At 44.3% G+C, this 23,315-nt stretch overlaps 2 protein-coding genes across 2 annotated transcripts; one reads left to right on the forward strand and one right to left on the reverse strand.

Annotated features, from left to right (window-relative positions):
- The first annotated feature begins 2,996 nt into the window (after positions 1 to 2,996).
- On the forward strand, positions 2,997 to 11,906 carry LOC132256600 (receptor-type guanylate cyclase Gyc76C-like). Its single transcript, XM_059753106.1, has 12 exons — positions 2,997 to 3,286; positions 3,761 to 3,958; positions 4,598 to 4,882; positions 5,318 to 5,680; positions 5,747 to 5,918; positions 5,999 to 6,156; positions 6,984 to 7,610; positions 7,676 to 8,151; positions 8,222 to 8,615; positions 8,683 to 9,025; positions 9,096 to 9,260; positions 9,321 to 11,906. The coding sequence occupies exons 1-12, from the start codon at positions 3,017 to 3,019 to the stop codon at positions 10,145 to 10,147; spliced, it is 4,278 nt and encodes a 1,425-aa protein (XP_059609089.1). The 5' UTR covers positions 2,997 to 3,016; the 3' UTR covers positions 10,148 to 11,906.
- Positions 11,907 to 12,016: 110 nt separating this feature from the next.
- On the reverse strand, positions 12,017 to 14,131 carry LOC132256601 (U4/U6 small nuclear ribonucleoprotein Prp31). Its single transcript, XM_059753107.1, has one exon. It carries the CDS (start codon positions 13,939 to 13,941, stop codon positions 12,436 to 12,438), a length of 1,506 nt encoding a protein of 501 aa, XP_059609090.1. The 5' UTR covers positions 13,942 to 14,131; the 3' UTR covers positions 12,017 to 12,435.
- Between the last annotated feature and the right edge of the window lie 9,184 nt (positions 14,132 to 23,315).

The following is a 23,315-nucleotide window of genomic DNA, read 5'->3' on the forward strand; positions in this document are numbered from 1 at the left end:
CAGCTTCATGAGAATGCTTATTTTGCTCGTGATTGTATTTATTATGTGTACAAATAGGGAGTTTGGAAATATGCTTGAAACATCGGAATTTAATGAAATAATAATCAGATTCAATTGATTTCACAATTATCGCACCCATAAATATAAAAACACCACTGAGATTAATTTGTGTTTTGTAAGAAAACACAAATATTTGTATCCGGATCGAAGAGCCAGGAAAAAATAATAATGAGTGAGAATAATTTTTTAAGTCACTTTTCTTTTGAGAAGATAATATTTCAGCAATTTCACGCAGTTTTACAATCACCAGAATTATGTAGATTAAATTAAATTCTAAATTACTCAATATCAGAGAGTTAAGTTATCAATTTTATTAGCTTTAACGCCACATTGAGCGACGAACTTCTTGAAAGACTTGCTGAAAGACACCCCAATGATTTGTCACTATATTGAACCATAAATGTAGCATTTTTATCTATTTTGCCATATTTTTTCCTAAAGTCCATTTGGAGGATTTATGTTGATTATTTGGACGTGATGATTAAGACTAGTCAAAGGAGGGAGAGAAGAAAAAAAAATAGAAGATGAAGAAAGAGAAGCAAAACGACAGCAATCAAATAATCTTCACAGTCATACGCATAAATTTGTGTTAATTCTCTCACCACGATTCTTCGACAAAGCAGAAAATCTCGCAAAAAGTTGTTATCGATTTGTGGTGATTCCATCAGTGAGAGAGAGAAATAAGTATGTTTATGCGTCTGAGTGCTCGCCTTTGGATCAAAACTGCAAAATATTCCGTGAAATCTCTTTGAGAGAGAGGAAATCAACACATTTCTTAACAGTTTTGCTATTGATGATTTTGCGGCTATATGAGCTATTTGGCTGCATTGCGCCGCACGATGTTTAGGATCTGCCTAAGAGTGGGGCATATATATATGTAATTGAAGTGATTCGAGAGAATGTTTACATTAGCGGCCGGAGATTCATTTGGGCGATCCAAGAGATCACGGAATGGGGTTTTTTGCTCCTCGCGGGATGCTGTTATGCCGCGCCTGAAACTGTTGCACAGATGAAGTGTGGTGAGAGTCAAGAAGAGTGGATGGCTAAAAATAAATGGAACTGGATGTGGTCATCGCGATGAATTTTTTTTTGTTCTGCCTCATCTTCGCTGCCCCGCGTGTCATACTTTCCTCTCTTCTGGGGCCTTCTTTGTCTCTGCGCGCCTCACCTTCGCTTTATAGGCTCTCGAGGGTGTTGATTTGGCGCGCGGCAGCTCCAATCGGCCGAGAGTCAATTTGTGGGTTACAAGAGTTGTGAATGCTGGAAGTTAGAATAGCTTAGGTGTTGCTTTGATGGCGCGATTGAGCGAAATCCGCGCGCCGCGCTCTCGAAAGTGTCACTGCACCAACACTGGCCTTTTCCCTTTGCAACAGACTCAATGGCACCACACGCAACTCCCTCAGCTTCGTGTGTGCCACTGCACTCTTGTGTGTCCGCGGCAAAGAGTGAAAATTTGCCATTGCATTCTTTCTGTCTTGAATGAACCTCTCTCGATGGCATTGTTTCACGCTGAAATACTAGTCCAAAAGCAACTCGTTCACCATGATTCAACACAGCTGATAAATTCCATATCACTCATTGTTCGGGGAGATTGTGAACGCGGAGACCAAGACTAGTGTGTAAAAATTGGAAAATTGAACATATTGACTCAATGCATTGCAGTTGTAGCGACAGAGCTTTCAGCGCGAGCTTACACTGCCTTGTCGTATTATTAGTTCAATGCAATTTTGAGAGTTATTGTGAGTGAATGAAAATGTAAACAAGAGCAGAAACTTCATAACAGTGATCACTCTCAAATTCTACTTACTCGAAGTTTGATTTCCAATCAAGAGAAACATGATATATGACTAAGATTTAAAATTAACTAAAATCTAACTGATTTGATGACTTTTCCGACAATTTTTTCATGATCTATGTAGAATACTGAATGTGAAACTAAATTTCTTCATTCATCCACTACGCGCCGAAAGCTCTGAGAGAATCTGTATCAAGTGTGTGACTAAAGCTTGTGAAATGCAGTGTTTCAATGCGAATGTGTATATAATGTGCGACTGAAGTGTAAGTGCGAAGGCAAAAGTGTAGAAAATCGTGATAAAGAGCGGAATATGTCTTCAGTCTTACTTCTTTCACCTCTTCCTAGATAGAGAGAGAGACTCACGATGACTTTTCCCAACACATTGGCACGCATTTATATAACGTGCATATTTTGACATGTTGTGTGTGATGTATATTTTTGAAAAAAATGCGAGAGAGAGAGAAAGAAAGAAGAAAAAAGATTGTAAAAAGCTACACGAACTCCCGCAAAGACCTTGAGAGCTAAAATTAGACACTCTCGGCATGTACTTCACATTTGTATTGAGGTATCATAAGTAGATGTAATGTTAAGTGTCTACATATGATTATTTATACCACACAAACCGATAGAGCTTTTTGATATCAACATTTCACACATTATCACGCGGCGCACAAGAAGTTGGGTTGTGTGGAAAATGTGTATTTATCCCTCAAATTGTCTCACCTTTCTTGCGGACAAATCTGCACGCGAGTCTGCTAAAATAGAGACTCTCCTTCTCGTGAGTCTTGTGGTGGACACCAAAGAGTGCATTTGTCACGCACACACACAACACGGAAAAGTCCTCCTTTTCCATTGAAGTTTCTCGCGTAAATGTATGCACTTATGAATAATGTAAATAATGTGTGATATGATGGAGAAAATTGTCTGTGTGTGAGCGAATCTATAAATAGACTCGACAGAGAGATAATGTTAATTCTTCCCCCCTTCTTTTTCGACTATCTCCTCTAAACACTCGAATTGCAGAGACACTCAATCCGTTCCCACGCACACACGCGCGCACACAGTGCGTCTGATCCACCTGAGATTGACGGCCTGGCCTCTCTTCCAGGTGTCTGGAGCACATCTGTGGAGTCGCGCCGATCGGCCCCGCTGCGAGGGGCCATGACGTGTTGGCCCTTGTCTGTGCTCCTCCTGCTCACGGCTGTGACCGCCGCGGTCGCCTCCGCCACACCGGATGGCTCGTCCAGGGAGCCCAAGCAGAGAACCCTCGTGGGACGCTTCGGCAGCGAGGGCTACTCCGACCGGCACTCGGTGCCCAGAGACAACGCCAAGACTGTCCTCACCGTTGGCTACCTCACGGCCATCAAGGGCGAACTCAAGGACAAGCAGGGCCTCGCGATCTCCGGGGCCCTCACAATGGCGCTGGATGAGGTGAGCTTGTTTGTCACTCTTAACACTTTGCCCAAAGTCTTCGGTGCGATTTCCCAGTCGGAAATCTGCTAAGATTTCTCAGCTAATCCTTTGCCTGATTCTCATAGATTCTTGTTTCGAAAATCTTAGTGGAGGAAAAGAGTGAGGAAATTAGCAATTAAATATTATTACTCTGTTCAATGCAATATTTCAATTGAGTAAAATTCTTTCATGGTGACTTCTTGGAATGGTCATAAAGTCGGTTAATTTGGGGAGACAAACAACCTGTTTTTAGGCATCACGCGTGCGAAATTTCGTGATAAAAGCTGCCATAACGGCGAGCATGAAGTATATTTGTCAGTGGCGATGAGTTAAAAATAGCCGCGCATTGCGAAGGGAGGGAATTTCAATGTGGCGAGAGTGCAAGGTGAAGGTTTTCCTCATCACACACACACACACTCCAAAAATTCTGACTCCTTGTGTCTCTCTTTGCAGATCAACAACAATCCCTACATTCTGCCCAATGTGACTCTGGCGCTGCGCTGGAACGACACACGCGGCGACACCGTGCTGGCCACGCGTGCCATCACGGAGATGATTTGCGACGGCGTGGCGACGTTTTTTGGACCGGAGGGACCGTGCCATGTTGAGGCTATTGTGTCGCAGAGTCGCAATATTCCAATGATTTCCTATGTGAGTTGCAAATTGACCGCGAGGGTGGGCAAATTTGTCAATCGCCGCAATCCCAAATTGTATTCACGTGCTTTAGCAATTTGCCAATCCCGCCATCATGAATGCTAATTGGCAGCGTCCGAGGAAGAGCATAATTCGTCTATTAAAAATTATTAATAAAGCGCCAAGGCGGCGCTCAAGTCCCATATTCATACTTATGTGTGGTTCATCAATAAATCCAACTCGTTCGACAGGTGACACACCTTTTCTCTATACGCATTTTCCGCCCTCTTTTTGTCTTTGTGTCTCTGTTGCCACCGAAAATATGATTCACAGAGAGTTTGAGTTTGAGAAAAGACCCCAAAAGTGTGTATCCGAGTAATAATTGCAAATGGATGTGATTTTTTGCACTTTTCTTCATGCGCAGCACAATTTTCACTCGAGAGAGCGCATTTTTTACTGCACACGAACTTCCGCAAGAAACCCACGAATTCGAAGCCATCGACATTGGATCCCTTGGCAATAAGACTCATGTGTTCCTTCTCCTCATTGTTCTCTTTGTCCACCAATAGTGCTGAATTCCAAATTTGATCCACTCAACTCGGCGATTTGACACTGCAATTGCACTTAATCGCATGTCTCTTGGTGGGATATTTATAGAAATGCTCCGATTACATGGCGTCCACCATTCCAACATTCGCAAGAACTGAGCCGCCGGACACGCAAGTGACCAAATCCATCATCTCCCTCCTCAACTACTACGGCTGGAAGAAGTTCTCCATCATCCACGAGGAGCTGTGGACCACCGTGGCCAATAATCTGCAGGAGCAGGCCAAGCAGAAGAACATGACGGTCAACCACATGCTGCCCGTCGTGGACAATCACAAGTGCTGCGAGAACAGCATGGAGTGCTGCAGGAGTGGCTACTGGTACCAGGTTGTGCAGGTGAGAGTGGCCAGGAAGATAAGCGTCAAGAGTAGGTCAATAGATTTTGCGGCAAATAACGCCTGTCGTCGCAGAAAAAGCGACAGAGAAGCAAAGATCATAAAATGTGGCAGAAAGGCAAGAGAGAGATTTTTGCAGAAGCCCAAGTTCAGTGACTTATTGAGCTTTTTAATCTCATTTTCCAGCATTTACACAGTCAGATCATGGTTTTAGATCTTCACTGTCGATCAATGAAGGCTATTTTGAGAAACTGATCAATCAAATTGAGACTCCTTTTGTCATGTCACGCGATATGGAACATCTCGCGATGTCACGCAGTGATTTCCGCCTTTCCCCAGATGATTTGCTGATGATTTTGAATTCTTGGCCGTGCGCCACACACTTTTTCACACACACACACACACACAATGATTTTCCCTCTGAATGTCCCCGCAGAACACGATGAACAGGACGAGGATCTACGTGTTCCTGGGGCCCGTGTACGCGCTGGTGAACATGATGGAGGCCATGGATGCCGTTCAGCTGTTCGCCAAGGGTGAGTACATGGTGATCTTCGTGGACATGATGACATATTCCACGCGCGAGGCGCAGAAGTACATCTGGAAGCCGGATCATCTCAACAAGCACACCTCGTGTCGGGAGATTGACAACTTCAAGCAGCGCGCCAGGAGTCTGCTGGTCATTGTGTCCTCGCCACCGGCGGAAAACTACGAGAGCTTCACTGAGCAGGTGAGGGAGTACAACAAGAGAGAGCCCTTCAACTTCTCCACGCCGATCTTCTTTAAGAAATACATAAAGGTAATTGTGCCGTCTTGCGCGCGCAACTCTTGACAATGATGAAGAAAACTTTGTCTCTTTTGGCAGTTTGTGTCTATTTATGCGGCTTATTTGTATGATTCTGTGATGTTGTATTCATTGGCGTTGGATAAACTGTTGAAGGATGAGCAGAAGCCTCTGACACCGGACTTGATTCATGAGATAGCCAGCAATGGCACGAAGATAATTGAGACCATCATCAACAATAAGACATACAAAAGTATGAATTCTTTCCCTTCTCAAGTCACACTTTCACTGCTGATTTTCACGGTGTGTTTTTTCACCTTGTCATTTTTGCAGGTATTACCGGAGCGACGATAAAGATTGATGGAAATGGTGATTCCGAGGGTAACTTTTCCGTGCTGGCGCTCAAGCCTTTCCACTTTGTCGAGGAGAACTTCTCCTGTGACTATCACATGATGCCAGTGGCGTATTTTCAGCAAGGAGAAGATTTTCCAGTGAGTGAGTCGTTGTTTTTCTTGACTTTTGGCCATCCAAAAGCCACCATTTCGCCCACAAACATTTTTTTTCGGCTTTCGATTCTCACATAAAAGATACACACAGTCTCAAGAGTTGTAACTTTCGATGCTTGGCCGATATTGTGTTATCAGCTTTCTTAGGAAAATATATATGCTCTATATTCTCTCCACTCGCCGGTGAGCTAATTTTAGACCGCAGTTAGGAGAACTTTTAATTAGAGATAAACACACAAACACACACACATTCACTTATCTGTGTGGAAAATCTCGTTTGTTTTCATTTTCAACACCCAAGAAGAAAAACTCTCAAAACGCGCGCTTCAGTCTCAGCAAGAGATCTGCAGTTGTGGAAGATTGTAAAGGATGTGATAAGGAAACACCAAGTTTAGCTTATGGGTGTTCATAATGTGATCAAATTGATTTTAAAATGAAATTTTCAAACTATCATAACTCGAGGTCTATGGCATTGACGTAAAACTATAACTCCTCAGGAGACATTCTGACCATTTAATAGCGCTGTGAGTCCATTTACGACTGACGGACGGTTATGAATATGTTGCAATTATGTAGTTTGGAAGCGTCTGCAATGATTGAGAAGTCTCGTTAATGCAAAGTCGTGTGAAAATTCCTATTATTACGCGTTTTATGGACTGTATTATGATTTGTGAAAATCTACCACGCAGCTTCGCGTTTTATTTGGCCATTTAGCATGATGAGGGCGATAATTGAATTCAAATATCACTGCGTTAACATGCTTTACGTAACACCGGTGAGAATTGACTGAGGAGTCTCCGCTTCTCCGGCAGGAATACAAGATCATCAATGCGTCCGTGAAGATCGACTGGCCGGGCGAGGATCGACCCTTCGATGAGCCCTCGTGTGGCTTCATGAACGAACTGTGTCCGCGCGATGACACGCACATCACGTCAATGGTGGTGGCGGGCATTCTGGCGCTGGTGCTGTTCTGCGCCGGCGTCATCACGATGAGCATCTATCGCAAGTGGAAGATCGAGCTGGAGATCGAGGGGCTGCTGTGGAAGATTGAATCTCACGAGATCAAGGGCTACTTCAACAATGACATCGTGTCGTCGCCCAGCAAATTGAGCCTGGCCAGCGCGGCGTCCTTCAACTCGCGCTGCTCCAATCAGGTCTTCACCACCACGGGCAGATTCCGGGGCGTGGTGGTGCGCATCAAGGAGCTGAAGTTTGCACGCAAGAAGGACATCTCGCGCGATATCATGAAGGAGATGCGATTGCTGCGCGACCTGCGACACGACAACATTAATAGCTTTATTGGGGCGTGCGTGGAGCCTATGCGAATCCTACTAGTCACTGATTACTGCGCCAAGGGGAGTCTCTACGACATCGTGGAGAATGAGGACATCAAGCTCGATGATCTCTTCATAGCGTCACTGGTGCACGACTTAATTAAGGTGAGTGTCTCTTGCACCACATCTTAATGCACTGTGTGCGATGCGCTAAATATCATCCTTCGCAGGGAATGATTTACATCCACAACTCAGCTTTAATATTCCACGGAAACCTCAAGTCCTCAAATTGTGTTGTGACGTCGCGCTGGATGCTGCAAGTGACGGACTTCGGACTGCACGATCTGCGGCACTGTGCCGAGAATGAGTCCATTGGGGAGCATCAGTACTATCGCAGTCAGTTCTGGAAGGCGCCGGAGTTGCTGCGAAATCCCACGATCTACGGCAGCCAGAAGGCTGACATCTACGCCTTCGCCATTGTCCTGTATGAGATCATCAGTCGCAAGGGGCCATTTGGGCAGACGGGTTACGAGCCGAAGGAGATCATTGAGATGGTGAAGCGCACGCCATTGGACACAGAGGAGCCCTTCAGGCCGGACCTGGAGAGCATCACAGAGATGGACAATTGTCCTGACTACGTTCTCAATTGCATCGAAGACTGCTGGAATGAGAATCCCGACCTCAGACCAGACTTTGCCACTGTGCGGTGAGTGACGGGAAAAAGGTTCTTTGATTCATATGCCCTCTAGATTCACGATCATCTTCCATCCCTCTAGGACTCGACTGAAGAAGATGCGCGGCGGCAAGTCGAAGAACATCATGGACCAAATGATGGAAATGATGGAGAAGTATGCCAATAACTTGGAGGACATCGTCAATGAGCGCACACGATTGCTGTGCGAGGAGAAGAAGAAGACTGAGGATCTTCTCCATCGCATGCTGCCGCAGTCCGTGGCGGAGAATCTGACCCGCGGACATGGTGTGGAGCCTGTGTCCTTTGACTCCGTCACAATCTACTTCAGCGACATTGTGGGCTTCACGGCGATGTCAGCCGAGAGCACGCCACTGCAGGTGGTGAACTTCCTCAACGATCTCTACACCGTCTTCGATCGCATCATCAAGGGCTACGATGTGTACAAGGTGGAGACGATAGGAGACGCCTACATGGTGGTAAGCATCCCCAATGACTCCGTCTCCTTCTTCTGTCTCATTCCTCCATCTGTTCGCTGTTCTGCAGGTTTCCGGGCTGCCGATTAGGAATGCCGATCGCCATGTGGGTGAAATTGCGTCCATGTCGCTGGATCTGCTGCAAGCGGTGCGATCGCACAAGATCTCGCATCGTCCCAACGAGACGCTCAAGCTCAGGATTGGGATGCACACAGGACCTGTGGTGGCGGGCGTTGTGGGACTCACGATGCCACGATACTGTCTGTTCGGTGACACTGTGAACACAGCTTCGCGGATGGAGTCGAACGGCGAGGCGCTCAAGATTCACATTTCCGGCCAGTGCAAGCAGGCGCTGGACAGGATTGGCGGCTATGTGACTGAAATGAGAGGTGTGATTCCGCTTAAGGGGAAAGGTGAGCAATTTTTGCAGCCTGTCGAGTGTCAATCTCTGCTAATCTTGCGCGCGATCTGCTGTCGTTCCAGGTGAGGTCGTGACTTACTGGCTGGTTGGCGCCACTGAGAAAGCCATTCAACGGAAGCCCGTGGCGTTGGAGGATATGCCACCGCCGCTGTTCTGTCGTCCGCGACGGAGTCCGAAGCTCAACTGCGATTCCCGTCAGCCGAGTCTCATCGGAGCGGCGCACTTTGGTAAGTTCACCAGGGTGGAATGTCTCAGCCAGTTGGCGTCTGACTCCGATGTCTTTGCAGGTGCTGGCAGTCGGCGGCAGTCAAATATTCCGCGCACGGACGTCGAGAGCACATGCAGCCTGCAAGGATCCATTCTGCACGGCTGCCGGGACTCACCGAGGCCCACGCAGAGGAAGCTGGAGCGCGTGCCGCTGTATCTCAACGAAGAATCTCACCATGTGCTTGAGCATGTTGAGTGCTGCGAGCCCGTCAACGGCGGCGACTGTCCGAAGAAGCCCTTCGCCATGGTGAAACCCCGCCAGGTGCTGCGCTCGATTGCGTCCAGCGATGAGTATGGCAAGTTCGAGGGCATCTTGCGCGAGAGTCGATCGCTGGATCCGTTTCCCAGTCAATTGCGGCGACGGGACATCTTCAAGATGCCCATCAAGTTTGCCAAGCGGGGCTCCAGATCACTGGAGGCGGGCGTCGGCACACCGGCGGTCGTCCAGATGAGTGGTTCCAAGTCCTCCGTGGCCACTTCGGTGCCGCTGACCAGCCAGCAGATCGCCGAGCACTCCAATAACAACTGCAACGGCAGCATTGGCACGGAGGACGCCAATTGTCCGCTGCTGCAGCGCCAGGGCTCCCTGACGAGTCCTGTGGACGAGCTGCTGTTCCACGCGAAGCGCTGGCACTCCCTCGAGTCCGTGGCCATGGACAATGAGTCGGCCAGCAGCAAGAAGCCACTCGGCAGGGCGTCCATTCGCTCGTGGCTTGTGGGATTGTTTCAGGGCAGCGCGCTGAAGAACAGCGACGCGTCGTTGCGCAAAGTCTGCACGGTGCAGAGTGGTGTGAAGCCCGCCTTCAACGATCTCCCGGCGTCCGTTGAGAAGGAGAGCATCGTCTGAGGACACAGCCACAGGCTCTCGATTCCTCCGCGGTGGTGGGACTCGGAAAGGGGGGAGGGGAAACGTGATCAAAATTTAGGATCTTTCCTCGCCACACATCCTTGAGCTTTTCTGGCGCGAAATGTGTCTTATAATTTATTTTAACTTATGTCATTACTTATTTATCTCTTAATTTATATATATAGTGTTTTTTTTTCTTAACTCCTTTCGGCTATGACGCGCGGCAAACCGTTCGCCGGCGGTTTCCCAGGCGCACGCCGCGCCAACCAATCCAAGCTTTCCGAGTGCCAGGGAGGAAGAGAGAGAGAGAGAGAGAGAGCCCTTAGCGAAATTGGATTGTTTTCCAGAATCACAGTGAAAGACAATCGGTAGCGAGAAACGAGAGACTTTGTTATCCTCAGATGTTGTAGGATGTGTGCTTGTGCAATTGTTTAATTAACGAGTTTAATGTATAACCCAAGTTTTTAACAAGAATCCTTTGACTTTGTGATATGCGTCAAACGTTGCAGTTGTGGCCACATTGAGTGACATTGGCGATCAGTGCAACAATTGCTCAATGTGAACAACAACACGTTTCTTTCTCATGCAAAAACAAATGGATGAAATAGTCCAAAAAAAAAACATATTATTTAATTCAGTCTTCAAGTGATATTACACATGAATTGACAGAGTTTTGGAGCAAAATTTGAAGAATTTTTTGAGCTTGAGTGAATCACAATTGTTCCACAGAAAGGGAATTTGAATTAAGGAACTTTGTGGCATTTATGAGGAAAAAATTTGTATCTCAACCTTATTAAATTTCTCATGTCTCTGGCAAACTGCACAGTGTTAAAGCAAAAAATCTCAGAAGCTCCGCCCATTTTCATGCTCCGCCTTCTGATAAGTGTCAAATGTGTAATTTTCTAGTGACATTTGTCAATCTTTCCAGCGTGCATTTGTGTGAATATCACTTGAGAATAGCCAGAAAAAAAATAATCCTTTAACAAGAAGACAACGATAGAAATCCAAAAAGAAAAAAAAGGCACAAAACAGGGTAGATTTGAAAGAAGAAAAAGAAGAAAAAAACGCAAAAGAAAACTTTAAGGTGATTGAAAATAAGAAGGTTGTTGGGAAAATGTTTTTCGTTACCGTCACAAGATGAGAGCAAATGTGGATATTTTTGAGAGGCGAAAGGACTTGTTTTTTTTTTTACAAAAAATGTAAAAGATATATTAGAGAGAAAAGAAAAGAAACCTAGTGTAAATAGCATCTGAAAAACAAAAGAAAAAAAGAGCGAGAGACAGTGAAGCTGCATAAAAATTAGTATTTTTTTTTTTTTTGATAATAAGAGGTGTAAATGTGGAGAAAAAGAAGAACAGATTAACAGATTAGGAAGAGATAAAGATATAATGAAGTAAAAAAAAATATCATATGCAGATAAGAGTTTAGTGTTTAAAAGTTATGTGTATGTAAATGAAATTATTTAATGGAAAATGTGCCATTTTATTCAACTGCTGAGTCATTTACATTTGTGATTAATTTGTGTAATTAAAACAACTAGAATGTGTTTTTTTCTTTTCTTTTGTAATCAATGAAGGAACTTTTCCATGGAGATTTCAAAAAGAAAAAAAAGGGGAAACATAAGAATATATTTTATTAGTAGATATCAAAATAATTTCTATTCCTTTGACGACGAAGAAATCAAAAAAAAAATTGAACAAAATGCGAAGCAAAGTATGGGAAAATCGTACTATAAGTCTTTTTTAGTAGGAAAAGAAAAGTGGAATAAATACGGGCTCTTCAGGAGTGATTCTAATAGTTATCAATAGGCGATAAGGCAAAAAAAATATTGAGAAAATATACAATATATATATATATTACCTAAAGAAGAAAGAAAGAAAAAATGAGAGAGAGAGAGAAAATACGAGCGATAGAAATCATATTCTTTATTTTTTCTTCTTCTCTTCTTCAACATGAGAAAGGAAAAAGAAATTTAAAAATCAAAAAAAAAAATAGTTCCATTTTACTATTTTTTGTTTTTCTCTCATTCGCAATTAAGTGTAATAATCCAATTGTTTTTTTTTTATATATATTTTTCTTTGTTTCATCTTCTCTTTTTCATTTGAGAAATGATTGAGAAAAGTAGGCTGTGACAAAAATCGTTTGAGTTTCAATATTTTCATTTATTAAATGTACAATAATTTCAGAGAAAAACGCCCCGGCATTTGTTTTTCTCACCCATTCCTTGCTTCTTTTTCTTATGTTGCGAGCGTCGCTTCTTCTCCCTTTGTCGCACATCACGTTGCAGCTCACGTTGTCGGCTTGCCGACGGAGAGGAAGCCGCTGGTGTTGGAGAAGTACTTGGCATTGGAGTCAATGGAGCGCTCGGCCGCCTGTGGATTCACGATCTCGAGGCCCTGGAGGGGCGTGAAGGCCACACTGGAGGCCGTGCCGGACACCTGCTTCTTCACCGTCGTGCTGCCGCCCCACACTTGCTGGCGCTGCAGATTCTTCTGCAGCGTCTTGCTGATGCGCACCTTCGTCTTCTCATCCACCTGCGGCAGCCGAATGCGGCCCGTGCCCGATTTGCCCAGCACGCCACGCGAGTAGCCCAAATCCTCCTGATATGCGTCCTCCTCGATGTCCCCGAAGTTCATCCTGTTGGCCTGCTTCCGGAACTCCGTGATCGCGTAGCGCTCCTTCATCTTGCGCACGCGCCGGCCGCCGCGCTTCTTCTTGCTGCTCTCAATCGGCTTCGGCAGGGGCTTCACGAACTTCACCGGCGGCGGCTCCTGCAGCTTGTCCAGCTTCTTCTCGATGTCCTCCCGGAACTGCTGCCCAATCTGTCCGCCGTTGCTCTCGTGGCACGCATCCACTCTGGCCGCGAGCGTGCACTTTGCCGCCACGAGGCGAGCGGCTTTCCGGCGCAAGTCCGGCGGCGTGTCCTGAACGATGTCCGAGTAGTAGATGAAGCCCGTGTGCGGCAACATGGCCACCTTCGAGAATCCCGAGAGCACGCGCTTCTTCGAGCCCAGGATCAGGACGTTGCACGCCGGCATCTTGGACAGCTTGATGAGTCCGCCGGCCAAGCCAAGGATCTTCGCAGCAGTCGAGGCGCCCACGATCACGGACAAGTTCGGCGCGATGAACGTCATTCGGCTCTCCACGTACTCGTAAATCTTCATCTTGAACGCATGCAGATCGATTGCCATGTCGCACGCCTCGCAGATTTGCTTCAGTTCCTCCTCATTCAGCTGCGCTCCCTGAGTCGTGGACGCCGTCACGGACACAATCATGATTGTGGCCTGCGTCAGCACCTGCTGCAGCGTCTCATTGTTCTTCACCCTGTCCAGATCATTGCCCAACTCCTTCACCGTCCGGATGTAGTCCAGCTCGCCCATCACCAGACTGTCGAGCTCAGGGAAGCGCTTCTGGTACTTATCCTTCGTGAATCTGTGAATCAGCACAATCTCATTGTCAATGTCCACCGCCACTGAGTTCGCCTCCACAATCAGCTGATACTCCGGGTCCGCCTCGACGCTCCCGACCATCTCTGAGGACTTCCTTGGCACCAGCTCACTGGCATAGATCTCAATGCGCCGCAGGATGTCCGCCAGCTTCGGCGAGTCCCTCAGTCTGCACACTTCCCTCACAGAAGACACCTTCACGTCCACCTCCATCTCTTCGGCGCCCTCGAGAGTGGCTTCCTGATCATCACCCGGATCGCCGGCGTCGTCCGTCTCCTCCATCGCGGTTTCCGTGAATCCGTCATCGTTCTCCTCAAGATCAGCCAGCAGCTCATCCGCCAGAGACATTTTTGCTGCTCTTCAGGTCAGATTTTCCGGGATTTAGGGAGAGAGAAACGTTTTCCTAGCACAACAAACACTTTGTTTACCTTTTATGTGAGGTTAAGTCGCTCTCAAAACACTCTTCTTGATGACGCATTCGCCATCTAGCGGAATCGATGACATTTCCCTCCAAAATGTTCACCACAAGTTTTATATGCAGACAAAGTCTTCAAAATGCTTCAAATACACAATTCAATTGAAGAAAAGCGACAAAATGTATTCATATATTAAATAAATTAATAAAGTTTTCACTTTTGAACATTGAAAAAGTTGAATATGAGTAGTTTTGAAAGCTTTGTCTGAACGCTCAATGGAAAATGAAGCAAGATAAAATGGGCAAAATACTTTTGCGTCTTTTGCGAACAAAAGAAATCAATTTTCATAGTGAACTTTTCTTCACACTCCGAAGCAGGTTCGCTCAAAATGCCGTGAGAATTGAGTAAATATCCTGAACAACTCCTCGTCGTAGTCGAATGTGTGAAAGGGTTCCGAGGCCGAGAAGCCGGAGTGTGAGATTAGCCGCCTGAGTGGGTTTTAACAGGAAATTGAATGTTGAGAAGAAGCAATGCGTGCCACAAGCAGAAGCAACATCATTGGCGAATGCACCAAATCATCCGGCAAAATCGATACACGCCCAACGCAGTCGGCAAAATGAACGTCCTCAGTAATTAATTCATCAGGCGAGTGCTTTTCACCCAAGTCCATCATTTCATACTCAGCCTGGGCCGCAAGATTGATCAGCCACTGGTCTGGTCAGCACTCGGAAGGGCAGAAAGGAAGTGTGACAGGAGATTTGAGGTAAGAATTCGCCTCTCTTGGCCACAGTGTGGCGTCTCTGGGAGCGATATATAAATTGCAAATAGAAGCCACACATATCTAATGCTATGGGGTGTAAGACAACCGCAAATATAAGAGAGGAATTGACTTTATAAATAAAACAGCTTCCGAATGCAATTTCCTTCCAAGTTGAAATTCAACTAAGCAGATGTCTATTTCGTCTGATTGCATTGACCAATACATAATAGATGATTTCTAGCACAGCCGAGGACGGAGAGAGGCGTCCCCAGAAGATTGAGTGGTGAACACATGCCCAGGGAAAGAGGAATGATGCGGTGCGCCAAGGAGATTGCCAACTTCAGGCGGGCGACGGCAGCGGGGAGGGGCGATGACTTCTCTAAAAAGGAGCCTCATCCTCTGGATCCCCCGTGAAAGCCAGTCAGTCTCTTTTTCAGCGCCTGCGACACTTCCGGCCACACTCAGCCAGTTGGACTATGAATTGGTAATGCGCCGAATGACTCAATGTCTGTGCGAAATTCAACGTTCTGCCGAAGTGTTTGTGTATATAAATTGGGATTTATCCGGAAAGGAGATCCGATACATCGTCTGTGTATGACCGTCTTGCCCAGCATCACTTTTCTCTGTGAATTTAAAATGACTTTCATAGTCAATCACAGAGGAATTGTGCAAAAATCCAACTGTACTTTCATGAAAATTCCATATGAAAAGTTCATAGGAATTCTTCCAAGATTCTCACGGGATTCATGTGCAAGAAGTTTCAACACAAATCTATATAGTGTGATTATTCCATCGTCTATGGAAATCTTCCTTGGTAAATCCTTCTAAAATACACACACACACTTTCTTTTGGAATCATAATTAGATATGCTGACAAATAATTCCAAGAATAATAATATAAAATTTCTCCTTGAATAGAAATTATACTCATTCTTGTATTAATTGTATTTCCACTTAATTGAGGGGGTTTAAAATTGTTAAAATTATAAATCTTAATTGCCTCAAAAGAGTTGTAAAAAAAAATCCATTTGTTGCTCAAAAATTGGCAGTTTTTCCTGCACCAACTGTCAGATTTTAATCAGTATTTTTCGCTATTTTTTGCCTTCTCTACATCATCATAAAAGAAAACTCACATAAAGCATTTTATTGTGCAGTCAATAGAGGAAATGACAAGAAAACGAATTGCAGGGTTTCCTATCATTTCTAATTGATTGAACAATTTTTAATTAGACTTCCATGGAAATCAATAGCAATTTTCCACTTTATGTACGATTTCTAATCCAGATTTAATTATAATCTTCTCATCATCGCCTTTTTTTTCATTACCTTTTATCACTTCACCTTTCATTCTTCTGTAATATCCAATTAATAAAGCGTCTCTTTGGTGCTTTTCAGCATCAGAAAGAATTTCCAGTGCGGGAAAGTCCTCATGACCGCCCGCAGTTCAATAAATAATTGCATCCATTGAATCACACCCTCACTGCTGATCTTTGACTCCGGAGCATCCGGTGCACGATGGACCTGAAGGCAGGGGGGTGGCAAAATCAATAAATGCGCGCCACCCATGCGGCATCTCAACCCACCTTCACGCAGAACACTTCGGGGGATGCCATAAGATGCGAGTGGCGGGGCAAAAAAATTAATAATTTTATTTATCAAGATCTTGCGAACCATTCACTGGCAATATTTCAAATAAATACGCGATGTAAACAGCATCGAAAGTCATATATAGTTGGGAGAGAGAAAAACGTGTGAGAGTGTGAGTTGGATGTTTATAAAACGGGCTTCAGGATAAACGGCGCGGAAAATTGTCAATTTTGTTTCCTCTTTTTTTCCTCCCATTATATATATATGTATATATATAAAATTTTATTTATACGCTGAATCATGGCCCAACCATCGGCCCTGCGCGCGCCCCGGAGCCCCCATTATTAAATAATCTTGATATCTTATTATTGGAATTCACCATCAGTCTCGGCATTGAACAGTGGACGTCTGGGGAATTGAGTGGATTCTCGTGCTTTCCTCTTTGTCGTAAATTCGCTGGGAAATCACACCTCATCCGGGGAAAATCAATTTGCTGATGTGCAAGGCAATGGCCATTGTTCTCTCTTAAGCTGATTACTTTCTTTACTCATCCACAAAAGTTAGCAAAGACAAGAGATAAGTGGCTCTCTATAATGTTGTATTTTAGGGAAAATTATTATCCTCTTCTTAGTCAGTGAGATTGCCAGGAATTCGCTTATGACCCTTTTTTTACCAGTGCAAAGCACACACTTTTCACCACAGTGCAAAATCCATGAACCATTGAATTATATGTGATGGAAATGCTTCAATTATATTTGTGAAAGAAATCAATTTGAGCATGAGCTACAAATACTACGCTCGTCATATCTCCCTATAAAATTTTATTCAATGCCATGTCCCTTTTTCAGCCCCTATATGACCATTTCGATTCTAACGAATCCCCTGAATGGGGAGCTACTGTCCATGTTGAAGCCCACCCTGAAAGGCCGTGTGGCAAAGAGTGGCATCAGCACATAAGCAAATCAATCAGAAAATTTATCCCAAAATGCGGGCAATTTCGAATACCTTGAAATTGAAATTGATCCTAGGACGTCATAAAATTTGAGGATTTACCCACCCAACTTCCCTCTTTTTTCACCACCACCCCCGCACACACACGGCGGAAAGGGGAGGGTTCTTTTTTCTCTGGGTATGTGTACGTGAATGAGATTTTTATTCAATATCTTATTATAGCCAATATAGAGATACAAGACATGGCTGGGGGGGGATGTGAGGGTGCAAGAAAGAAAAAAAAATGGAACATTTGAGCTTTTGAGTGTGCCACAAGCCACAAACTCAGCCACATTGCCCTTCTTCGCCTGCCGCTTGCCAGAGCCTGACGAAGGGAAGAGTGAGTTGTGTGCAGGAGCCCAAGCTTCGGGAAGAATAATTCTTCCTTCAACCTTCCGCAACAGTGACTTTCAATACAAGACATTTCACTTCGCCCTACAAAATTTCCCGCCAGCCACGCGCTCAGCGAGGACACAAATTCTCCCTGATGGCAGAGTCGCGGCACTTCTCAAACCCTCAGGAGCTCTTGCAGTGCGAATGATATGAATCTCACGTGTGTGTATGTGTGTGTCTGAGGGGGGGGTGGGGTTGGAAGTTGGTGGAAGGCAGCAATAAAACACACAACGACGTAAAAATGCTCATTACGCGAATTAAATCGATATGGTTGCTCATTCGACAGTTCAATTGTGCGCCATCGCCGGATGCACGAGACCACAAGAGGAGCACAGCAATAAATACCCAGTTGTTCCGCTTTGAATCTCATCGGGCGCCTCCACATATCCGTGCCGGCTCAGGAGCACGCCAAGGAATCGGAGAAGAGATGGACCGAATGATGAAGCAGAACTGTCTCGACAGATGATATGCGGAAAATGACTTCTAAGGACATCTTAAAGTTTTCTTAAAAAAAATTAATTGTATAATAATACAGTTTAAGTCATCAAGTACTATTTTCTTACATAAACTAATATCTGGTCCTTCGACCCGGATAGTAGATAAATTTTTCAGCATTGATGACCTCTTTTCTTTAGAAAGATATCCAGACAGTGGCGATTCCTCCTCTTTTCTAGCTGTGCAGAGAGCAGTTTGAGGGTCATAAAGATGGTGTGGCAATGGCGTGAGTTTCAATTAAAATCCTCTAATGGCGGACGGAGAAGTATAGTTTGAGCACATACTCTTCGCCACTGTTACCGATAACTTTTTCTCAAAATACATATTAGGAAAGCTTCACTCCATTGTCAAATTTAAAGGACATTCAGTTCCAAATGCTAAGTGGAAAATATTGTTTGCCATTAAGTTTATCATAAATATTCCAATCACTATAAGTTATTGGTTTTCGCGGATATTTGGCCAGCACTTTTCAATTAAACATAATTATATGAAGTGTTAAATATTTACATATGACAAGTAGTGTGAAAAGGAGTGAAGTTCATTTTCAATTTAACAATATTGTGGGAAAGTCTTGTGAAATTCTGATGAAATCACTTATCTTGATGGAAATACTGAGAATGTCCTTTGGCATTTTTCAAATTAACTAAAGTGTCTTCTCGGAAGTCCAACTATGTACATATGCAATCTGTATGGAATGATTTTCATTTGAAAGTCATTCCGTGTAATATTTCGATTGAAGTTCTTGGGCAATCAAATTAAGTGGATTTGCTGCAGTTCCTCTATATATGTATGAAATCCTTCAAATGGACTTTTCCGCTCTTTGTAGAGCTTCCTGGAAGTGGCCAATCGACTGGATGCTTTATAGGCTTGATCGCCTCAAGCTTCACGTGGCATTATGTTTGAGGATTTGCAATTAAGCAGCCGAGTTGTGTGCTTGTGTGAATGGTGGTGTTAATATAAAGTGACATGGACACGGAATTTCCCAGTCCAGTGATATTGTGGGCATTATATTGGTGTGGGCAGGTGATGTAGTATGTCAACTTGTAAACGATAATTAGGCAAACATTTGACCTAAGATGCTATTCTAGGGACTGTGTGATGCCCATGTAATTTGCATTCTGTATTTGACTTGAGGGCCTGTGTGACAACGTCTCTGTCTTCTAATTAGTGATTGCTAATACAACCTTTGAATCCTGCCCCCGATGGTGTTGGCAAAACTGACTAGCCACTCGGACATTCACGATGATTTGGCGTAATTAATCAATTTGCTGTGAGGCACCGTGTCTTTGTGATTCCTGACACAGGCCGCAATATGCATTATTCAATTCCCACCCTTGCGGACAGGGTGTCCTATACAATCAAGCAAGAGAGAGAGAGTTAATCCTTCTGGGTGGTAAATTAAAAGATATCGTGTGAGCGGAATTATTCGCCATGGATATAAAAATCTGTTGTTCATCGGCCTCATCTGTGGCCAATATTGAATTGAGAGTGCACTTAAGGCGATTGGGTGGCGCTCGAGGGGCGCTTTGTGTGTGGGCGAGAGAGAAATGAAGAGCATCCGAGAGTGATAAAGGAAATGATTTTGGCTGACTCCTTGGGACTTTTCCCACCCAATTTTCCCAACCATCCACACGACGAACTTTAATTGGGAAAATAGTTTTGGGGTGTCTTGCTAAGACACTGGCGCGCGGGGGTGGACAAGTGCTGACAGAATCCACCGCGTCGCTCCCATATTGATGACGATGGAATAGTTCACGATAACTTCTCAATCATAAATCACTCTCAGGGATCGTGTATGTTTATCTGGCGGGGGGCGGGAATTTCATAGGCGCGTCTGTTGTCGCGCGAAGCGAAAGGACACTCGCGTGGCCAACCTGGTGGATGGTTTACAATTGAGGCGTCAAGTGATCATTAAATTCACCCGCCGCAAGGTAGCTGAAATAGAATCACTTTTGGGGGATCCCACAAGAGCTGACAGGCGGCGAGTGTGGGAAATGGAAAAGGATACACTGGGCGAAGGCATGAGCAAAAGCGCACAAAAGCTGAAAAGTTGGTCTTAATATCGCGTCACTTTGCTTTTCAAGCAAAGTGCATGCTGTGTGCTGCCGCCAGTTGGATGTTGATGTAAAAAGCAATGAATAAGACAGAGGAAAACTCTCTAGTACTTAGTTTTATTCAATGTATTTTCTTAAAAGCAATTTCGTGTCCTCCCCACCAAATGTATATCTCTGTCTCTCCTATACCTCAAGGAAGGCGGATATACACATTTGGAGCAACACAACTTGAGATGCGACAAAAGCTGTGAAAGGCCTCGGAGACTTTTGTCTTTTTCAATGACTAAATACCATTATACCCACACCATCGATGGTGTATCCCGAATGCGTTGCTCCGGCTCGCTCTGATGGAAAGCATCTCCATAGTGGGGTTTTTCTTTGTCTTCCCACCCCCCACCCTCCAAATCATCCCACCGGGGCGCCAGCCCTCATGGGGATAACAACTATCTATTGAAATACACAGACAAATTCGAGAGTGCATATGTATGGAAAACTTGAGCATAACTTAAGCCTCACCTCCGAAGCTTCTCTAAACAATCCATCAGAACATGATGATTGCAAGCATCCATTCAACGAGATTAAATCACAAAAGAAGGTAGGAAAAAAATATGATATGGAAAAAGCTTCTGTTTCAACAAAATTTACACATTGCAAAAAGTGTCATGCTTTGAAAAATCATCTTTTTGCTCTTCTAGGTTAAGTTCTTGATTTAAAATACATTCTGATGATTAAATAATCCCCAAAATATTTTTTAAACGCATTCATAACCTCACAATTTCCTCTGAATCTTGCTAAACGTTTTCAGAATTATTTTAATTGGACCCCTTAATCTGATTAGATTTTTTTTAAATTTTAAATCCTAATTAAAATTGGTGTCAGAAATGGGATAATCCATGAAGTAAGTGCGTTGATTCTTATCTCATCTTCCTATTATCTCCACTGTCAACTTCCCAAGCAATCTGTAATTGCATCTCAGCTTGTACTTTGAATTTTCTCTACACATGCAAATTCGGTTTTTCCATTTTTAAAATCCCTTTCAGAAGTGAATGAATATTCTAAATGGCGAGCGATTCCCCAGTTGAGATTTCCAACTGCGACGAATTCTTTTCACCATACAAATATCAAACGTAATTATTCATGGGGCCACTCTTTTACACTTTCTACCATTCGTCCTGGCAAATCTAACGTGTCACACAAATGGCATGTTTAATGGAGTATGTCCTGGAGTCCAAGAAGACTGGGCGTGTTAGTTATTCTGGCTTTTTTCCTTCTTCTTCTCTCCCCTCGTCGTTTTTGAATGAAAAATAAATGCACAAATTTTCCAGAGGAGCTGAAAAGTCGTCCAGCATGAGAGATGGAAATCCATTTGGGTATATATGTATTCACAATATTCACTCGATGCTACATTATTCCTCCTGTAATTTAATTTAATTGCATATCCCTTATCCACAACGGAATCTCCTTCGTCCAATTTCAATTTTCACGCCACCCCCGCATGGCCTCCATGTAAGCTTTGAGGAGCACCCCATCCTCCCCGCAGGGAAATTATGCTTTCAGGAGTCCTCCTCGCTTTAATTAGAAATTCCCTCTAATTGAATTAGCGTCAAGGGGTGCCTTGCAGCTCCACTGGTCCTTCGAGTGTCGCTCCATGTAATCCACCGTCCGCCCATCCACAAATGCGTGTGTGTGTGCGCGCCCACTCAAGACAAACCCCACAAGACGCCGTGGAGTAGTTTGGGACTTGATCATGCGACAACAAACAGGGAACAAAGCGCGGCGTCTTTTTCAACTTGCGCCCAAAAAATTCACTCTCGCATGAGCGGCGAAGCACTTTGAAGCTCGCGATTCAGATACTTTTCACGCTCACTGACTCACATGATCATGTCGTGGCATTTTTCTCTCAGAACTCTTTTTTTCAGCGCCACATCAGAGGCATATTGTCGGTGAATTTGGCAAATGATAAGGTGGAATGGCGAATGGAGGCAGTATACTTTGCCTGTGTGCCTAAGGTTCTTCATCGAGCAACCATAGAGAGCCTGGAATAGTGCTTTGCCCTTTTGGGGGGGGGGGGGTGAAATGACGAGACGGAGCAGAAACGTACTTCCGCAAATCTCACAGTCTATTGAACGCATGATATGTACAAAGGGAGAAACTTCTGATGATTCAAACGTATATTCAGCGCAATAGTTTATCATTCAATTTACCTCACTGTTATAATTGGATAAAAGTGGAAATTGGAAGGATTTGAAAATGGAGTAAATACAATACTGTCAAAATCTGCAAGCAAATATCCACACTCCATTGAGAGTTACCAATTAAAATTTCACCCTAAATCGGGCCATCTTCAATTCCACAAATCTCCCGTTCGAGGCGAACAACTTCATCATCGGCAGTGTAACGCAAGACTAATTTCGATTTGTACCCAACCAAATGAACAGAATTTAATTTCCCCAGCTTTCAACCCTCACACCTCCGCCCGGTAAACACCGAGGGTTGAGGTGCAAATGAAATGTGCGACGGTGTATCAGCCCTCATATCGATGGGGTGGTTGGAGATCATCCGATTGTGGGCATCTGGAAGCCGATGCGTCTATCATATGGCAATCAGTGCGCGTCCAGGCGTCGACTATATGTACCGCCGAGGCAAACAAAGTAAATGTAATTAATTGCACTTGCTGCTTTCTCACCTAGCAAATCAAGGGGAAAAATCTGTATTAATTTCTCATTGCAGCTTGCAAGTTTATAATAGAAATTGAGCCATTCAATTTGTCTGTCTAAAATTGCATATTACAGTATGAGTTCTATGTCAATTGTATTAACCCAGGATAAGTCAACAATATCAGAAATTACGAGAGATTTAAATTAACACTAAGAGAAGCTTAAAGACCTCGAAATTTTACCGTGAATGCTCTTTCAGACATTTCCAGGAAATTTTTATCATCCTGTAAATCCAGATAACAGTAAGAAAATTAAATTTTCCACATCATTGAGAGAAATGCGAAGATGGTAAACCTTTCACGAAGGATTT

This window comes from Phlebotomus argentipes, unplaced genomic scaffold (assembly GCF_947086385.1).
Source record: "Phlebotomus argentipes unplaced genomic scaffold, Phlebotomus argentipes genome assembly contig_5, whole genome shotgun sequence".
In the NCBI taxonomy this organism is placed as follows: Eukaryota; Metazoa; Arthropoda; class Insecta; order Diptera; family Psychodidae; genus Phlebotomus; species Phlebotomus argentipes.

Excerpts from the sequence above, each read along its gene's own strand:
- LOC132256600 (XM_059753106.1), top strand. The coding sequence starts at position 3,017 with ATGACGTGTTGGCCCTTGTCTGTGCTCCTCCTGCTCACGGCTGTGACC. Across the intron at positions 5,681-5,746 it reads TCTTTAAGAAATACATAAAG|TTTGTGTCTATTTATGCGGC; the intron begins GTAATTGTGCCG and ends CTCTTTTGGCAG. Across the intron at positions 6,157-6,983 it reads AGCAAGGAGAAGATTTTCCA|GAATACAAGATCATCAATGC; the intron begins GTGAGTGAGTCG and ends CTTCTCCGGCAG.
- LOC132256601 (XM_059753107.1), bottom strand. The coding sequence starts at position 13,941 with ATGTCTCTGGCGGATGAGCTGCTGGCTGATCTTGAGGAGAACGATGAC.